At 29.2% G+C, this 7,500-nt stretch overlaps 1 protein-coding gene across 1 annotated transcript in view; it reads right to left on the reverse strand.

Annotated features, from left to right (window-relative positions):
- LOC119580683 (cardioacceleratory peptide receptor-like) overlaps positions 1-2,485 on the reverse strand; it is a gene marked incomplete at its 3' end in the record, with an annotated part of 6,167 nt that extends 3,682 nt beyond the window's left edge. The window contains 1 exon segment of the mRNA XM_037928780.1: positions 2,462-2,485. Within this exon segment, the coding sequence (XP_037784708.1) occupies positions 2,462-2,485 (24 nt within the window).
- Between the last annotated feature and the right edge of the window lie 5,015 nt (positions 2,486-7,500).

A 7,500-nucleotide genomic window follows, 5' to 3' on the forward strand; every position in this document is an offset into this window, starting at 1 on the left:
ATATATAATTATATTTTATAATATTTTATATATATATATATATAATATGTCTGTGTTTTGTGTTTGTATTTTTATTATACTTTATAAAAATATATATATATATATATATATATCTAATAATATATATATTATTTATAATTATTGTGTGTGTGTGTTGTGTGTGGTGTGTGTGTGTCATATATATTTTTAATATATTCTAATATATATAATATTTATATATTAATATATATTATATATATATAATATATATATATATGTATATCATATAGAATATATACTATCTATATTAATATATATATATAATATATATAAAATTGTAATATATATATATTATTATCTCTATATATATGTATGTATAAATATGTATCTAATATCATATATAATTATAATTATATATAAAATATAAAATTATATATATATTATTTTTATATATATGTTTTAATATATAAAATATATATATATATAGATATATATTTTATAATATATATATATATGTGTGTGTGTGTGTGTGTGTACACACACACATACATACATATATAGGGCCGAGAGCTAGAAGGGCCAGTGTCCAAAAAAGGCGATTTTGAGGTAAGTCTACCAGCGAACTGGATTTTTTTGTTTCTATATGTGCTATAAAGACTAATGTCATCAGCGGATTAGTGACGCCACACGATCATTACTTTGAAATCCAATTCGCTGAAAATCATACATCTTAACATGTGACTGATTGCCACAACAAGCTGCATTTTGAATATATGGCAAAGGAAGGCTTCAGTTTGTGGTTTTTAACATTCAATATTTTCTTTAAACTCAATATGTCATTTTCAGTATACAGGTAACAAATTTTACAGTTACATTAAGGAAAAAAGTTTTTGTGAAAATATTACACTCAATTAATCAGCAAATAACAAATTTTTGAAATATCTATTTTGAGAGCACTACAGTGAAAATAAATATGTATTATGTATATTTTTCGATAAGAAAAATATTTGTTATTTTCGTTATGTACAAAAAGTCTTTGAAAGTATTAAATTAATGCAACGCAGATTAGTTGATCACAGAAAATAAAAACGTGAATTATTATTGGCTGAATTTCAATTAACGGAGCAATTTTCAATTGCGTTTTTTCCTCAGCATTGATTTTTAGGATCACAGCCGGCGTCCAGATCTCGCTGCAAGGGTGTCAGCACTTTGTTTTTGAGATGTCATTTGGCATCATCACCCTTGCTTGCCATGAGATCAGGATCAAGCCAATATTAGGAGCGCAGGCATTTTTTACAACTGCCGCGGCGGGGAATTGAACTCGGAGCAACGAGGTCGGAGTCAGTGTTCTACCCAAACACAAAAAAACACACACACAAAACAACCCACACACACACACACACACAACACACACACACCCACACACACACACACACACACACATACATACACACACACAAAACATAAACACACAAAAACACACCACACACATAACAAACACACAAAACACACACACACACAACAACCCCACACACCCCATATATATTTTATATATATTTATATATAATATATTATTATAATATATAATAGATATATATATTATATATATATATGTATAATATAATTATATATATATTATAATATATATATATATTTATTATATATGTTAATAAAATAAATATATATATAAATAATATATTTTCTATATATAATATTTATTTTATATTATATAGTATAATTTATAAAATATATAATAATATATATAATATATGTGTTGTGTTGTGTGTGTGTGGGTGTGTGTGTGTGTGTGTGTTGTGTGTGTTTTGTTTGTGTTTGTGTTTGTGTGTTGTTGTGTATGTATGTGTGTGTGTGTTTGTGTCTGTGTGTAATTGTGTGAAATTTTGTGTGTGTTTTTTATCTGTAAATGTGTGTTTATCTGTGTATCTATGCCTGTAAGTGTGTGTGTCTTTGTGCCTATGGGGTATAACGTTGTATGTGTGGTTGTTTTTTATCCATAATGTGTTATCTCTCTCTCTCCTCTCTCTCTCCTCTCCCTATAAAATATATATATATATATATACATATATAATATATATATATATATATATATATATATATTAATATATATATATATGTATATATATAAAATAATATATAATAATATAATAATCTATATATATATGTATATATATATATAATTATATATATATATATTATATATATATGTTTGTGTGTGTGTGTGTGTGTGTGTGTGGGGGTGTGTGTGTGTGTGTGTGGTGTGTGTTGTGTGTGTGTGTGTGTGTGTCTTTGTGTTTGTGTGCATACGTGTGTGTATGTTTGTGTGACTTTTTTTAAACTGTAAATGTGTGTTTATCTTCGTATCTCTGTCTGCATGTGTATGAGTGTAAGTTTGTGTCTCTCATCTCACCCTATCACCCTCGTCTCTCTCCCCTATCTAAAGACAACAAAAGGACCACCTTACCTCAAACAGGATTTCTCCCGTCATCGTAATGAGACACACGGCCAGGTCTCCGATAGCCAGGTGGATAATGAAGACGTTGACTCTGGAGCGGCGCAGCGGGTCCGGGACAGGTCAGCACTACAATCACGATGGTATTGCCCAGTAGACTCAGCAGCATTAGGATTGCCAACGTGGCCACTCGCTGGATCACGGCCGGCGTCCAGATCTCACTGCAAGGGAGTCAGCACCTTGTATTCAGGGATTTCTGGTATTTATTGTTATCACGTTGTTGTTGTTTCTGTTATCATTAGTTTTGGTACCATTAGTTTTGTTATCATCATTTATTATTGTGATTATTATTATCATTGATATTGTTATTACTATTATCATCATAATTATCCTTATTTGTTTTTTTTTTAAAATTACATCATCGCTTTATTTATTCATTTTATATTTATTTTATTATTATTATTATTGGTTATTATTATTTATTATTATCATTATTATTATTATCATTATTATCATTATTATTATCATCATTGTTGTTATTATCATTATCATACCATTATTATTGTTATTTTTATTATTATTATCATTTTTATTATCATTATTGTTATCAGTATTATCATTATCAGCATTATCACTATTATCATCATTTCATTATGATTCGTACTGTAATTATTGTTATTATTATCATTATCATTATTGTTAATGTTATTGTCATTGTAAATTGTTTGTTTTTTGTTATTGTTATTTTTCCATATCAAAATTTTATTATCTTAATTTATTATTATTATTATTATTATTATTATTATCATTATTATTATTATCATTATTATTATTATTATTGTTATTATTATTATTATCATCATCATCATTATCATTATTATTATCATTATTACTACTTTTATTGCCCTTATCATTATTATCATTATTATTGTATTGTTATTTTTACTATTATCATCATCATTAATGTGTAGTAGTAGAATTATTTTATTGGCATAATTATCATTGTTATTATAATTACGATTATTATTTTTATAATAATGATGATAATAATTATTATTGTTATCATTAATATTATTATGATTGTTATTATCATAATCATCATTATTGTTCCAAGTATTTTTTATTGTTATCATTTTTTATTATTATTATCATTATTACTATTGTCATTATTATTATTATTATTATTATTATTATTATTGCTATTATTATTATCATTACTGTTATTATTATTATTATCATTATTATTGTTATGATTATTATTATTATTATTGTTATTGTTATTGTTATTATTATATTATCATCATTATTACTCTTATCATTGTTATTATCATTATTATCATTATAATCTATATTTTTATTATTCTTTTATCTTCACCATTATTATTCATACTTTTACTATGATTTTTCATCATCATTAACTCTCTCATTCATATTATTGTTGATATCATTTTTATCCAGACTATCATCATAATAATTGTTATTATTATTATCATTATCATTATAATCATTGGTATCATTATTATCATTATCATTATCATTATTATTATTATTATTATTATTATTATCATTATTACTATCATTATCATTATTATTATTATTATTATTATTATTATTATTATTATTATTATTATTATCATTATTATTATTATTATTGTTATTGTTATTGTTCTTCTTCTTCTTCTTCTTAATGTTAGCATTATCATCACTTCTGCCATCATCACCATTACTGTCATTATCATTCCTATCTTCGTTATCATCAAAGCACATGCTACAAAGCGTATGTTTACATTCCTCAGGCGAATAGCTCGCGTCATTATGAATTCTCTTTGTTTTTGTTTATTTTTGATTCATTCTTGCCTGTTTACACTCTCTCGGTAGACCATTGATATCTTCCTGTATTTTTGTTCCATTATCTACTTTTTTTTACATGCCTCCTTTGACTTATAGTCTTGGCGCAATTTCAGGTTTGTCTAAGGAAACAGAGACTTCAGCAAGCTGTAAGCTGAGTTGAAAATTCACACTTTTTTGTGTTAAAAAGATTCGTATATCATCCACATGTACTATGATGTGTGTGTGTGTGTATATATGTATATAATTATTATATATATATATATAATATATATATTATATTATATATATTATATTATATTAAAATATATTACTATACAATATCTAATAAACTATATATATAATATAATATATATATATATATTAATATATATATGTTTTATATATATATATATATATTTTATATATATATTAATTATATATATAATATATATAACACACACACACCCCACACCCCACACACCACACCCCACACACACACACACAAAACACACCCCACCACACCACATTATATATATATTATATATTATATTATATATATATTTATATAAAATATATTAATATTATATTATATATATATACATCGAGAAAGAGAGAGATTATCATTATTATTATTATAATCATCATTCCCATTACTTTTGTTGTTATTATTATCATTATCATTATTATCACCATTATCTTTACTGTTATTATTACTTTTATTTTTATTGTTGTTTTTTGGTTATTACCATTATTTATTATTGTTATTATTATTGTTGTTGTTATCATTATTATTATTATTACTATCGTTCTTTTGGCGTTCCTTTGTTTATCTTTGACTCATTCCTGCTTGTTTGAACTCTCTCGGTAGACTAAGGATACCATTCTACAGTTTTATTCTGTTATTTACCGTTTTTTTTTTGTTGTTGTTGTTGTTTTTTGCTTGTTTTCTTTAAGATGGAGAGATGAGAATGTATTCTGTCTTTGTGTTATCAAAGTTCGTATTTCTATGGACTACAGTAGATATTATATTTATCATTGATAGTACTATAGTCTTCTTCCATACAAATAATTAAGGTGACGTGTATATAGTTACCTACTGATAGATAAGGATAAACAAGCGTGTAACTAATTCCACATCAATCTTTCGAGCCACACAAATAATTAAAGAATCTGTTACAATGTTTTGTAGTTTTGAAAATTAATTTATCTACGTTCGTCTGTGTGTATAATAATCAAGGGGTTTCATTACAGCAAACATAGCGCTGAAAGACAATTCGTCAGACTGTTGTGTCAACGAAGGCAAGATACGGGTGGCCTGTGTTACATGTTGCATTAACTTCATGTGTTCCCCGAGGTCGATGAAAGGGAAGGGGAGAGAAAGAGAGAAAGAAGAAAAAGGGGGGTTGGTTGTCCATGTAGTATTTTTTCGTCTATTTCGTCTCTGTCCCCCCCTTTTTATTATTTTTTATGCAAAGGGGGGAACTGTAATCTGACCAGACCCCTGTGCCATTTGCTCTTCTTCGAAACCCAATAAGAAAAGCGGAGTTATTTTTTGAGTGTGTGTGTGTGTGTGTGTGTGTGTGTGTGTGTGTGTGTGTGTGTGGTGTGTGTGTGTGTGTTGGGGTTTTTTTTTGTGTGTGTGTGTTGTGGTGTGTGTGTCGGTGTGTCGTGTCCTCGAAATTAGGCAAACTAGAGAGATGAAATAATAAAAAAAGGTCGAATCATTTCAAATCAGTCTTCTTAGGCATCCAGTCACAGACTCTGCGATTCACCCACGACTGAAACGCTTCGGAAAACTTGGAATCTTTTGGGCGCACCACCTCCGATTCCTCTACAATGCCCATTCCTTTCTTCCACACGGAGGGCACTATTCGCAAGGATTTCGCCCCTCAAGAAGAGACCATCCCTGCAAAATATCTGCCGTGACGTTTTGAGGCCAAAGCATCTGACAGGAGGCGCTACGACGAGACACGAGAAGAGCGCAAACAGCCCTTCAGGTACAGTTGTATTTGACATGGAGAAAAGGGGGGGGGCGTTTCTTCCTCATATTGACAAAACTTACCCGCCTGCATTTCCCCCCTCTTTACAAAAAAAGAAAACCTAGTCAGAAGGTCACAGATCTGGCACGACTGAAAAAATCTCGGAGGAATTCTGAAAAAGCTACCCTGGTGCTTAAGGGCTTTTCAAACTTTTTCACTCGTTTTTACAACGCCGGGGTCGTGTTGGACGCAAAAAGGGGGATTGGTTCAAGTATTTGGATTCTCTCTTTTTATCTTTTTTTTGCTTCAATTTGGGGAAACGGGGGCAAAAAAATTTCTTTGTGCCCGGGGGGGTGTGTGTGTTTTTGTGTGTGTGTGTGATTTTGGGGTTTAGGGTGTGTGTGTGTGTGTGTGTGTGTGTTGGTGTGTGGGGGTTGTGATGTGTGTGTTGGTGTGTGTGTGTTGTTGGGGGTGTGTGTGTGTGGTTGGGGTATGTGTGTGTGTGTTGTGTATGTGTGGTGTGGTTTTGTGTGTGTTGTTGTTGTTGTGGGGTGTGTGTTTTGTTGTGTGTGCGTGTGTGTGTGTGTGTGGAACTGGATTCTGGAGCAGTTGTATTAGTACCATATAAAATGAGGGTAATAATGGCCTCATTAAAATGGAGTTCCAAATTAATATCCCTTTGGCTGAGCTTCATTGTCACTAATCAGCTTTTGACGTAAAATAGATCACTGATTGGATTTTAATTCTACAACAAGAAAGAAATGTGTATGAACGATTTGTTAAATAATGTAGATAGAATTCTGGGTACCTAATTTTAAAACTACCGTTGTAAAGGGTTTTAAATTAACATAATTAACAATATGAAAACAAAAAACATATCTATGATAAAACCTTACTATAAGGAAAAATGATTTGAAAAGAAGGAAGTAAACTGCAGATAGAAGACGGTTGCCCCGATAGTGATTGATAATCGATAAACAACAAGTATGCAACCCAGATCTAAAGTTAAATATATTGAGAAAAATAAATGTTTGTGACAATTTTTCTTTGCTTCTAAATTGTTCATATTTTCTTCTTCTTCTTCTTCTTCTTCTTCTTTTCTCCTTCTTCTTCTTCTTCTTTTGTTCCAGGTTGTGTGTCCTCTACTTCCAAACCTTTAACCACAATGCAAAATCTATAAGGGTGAGGAGCCTTTCGATAGAAGTTATGGACGCTGCGATAAAAATTCATGGATAGAGAGGT

This window comes from Penaeus monodon, chromosome 14, assembly GCF_015228065.2.
Source record: "Penaeus monodon isolate SGIC_2016 chromosome 14, NSTDA_Pmon_1, whole genome shotgun sequence".
Classification (NCBI taxonomy): Eukaryota; Metazoa; Arthropoda; class Malacostraca; order Decapoda; family Penaeidae; genus Penaeus; species Penaeus monodon.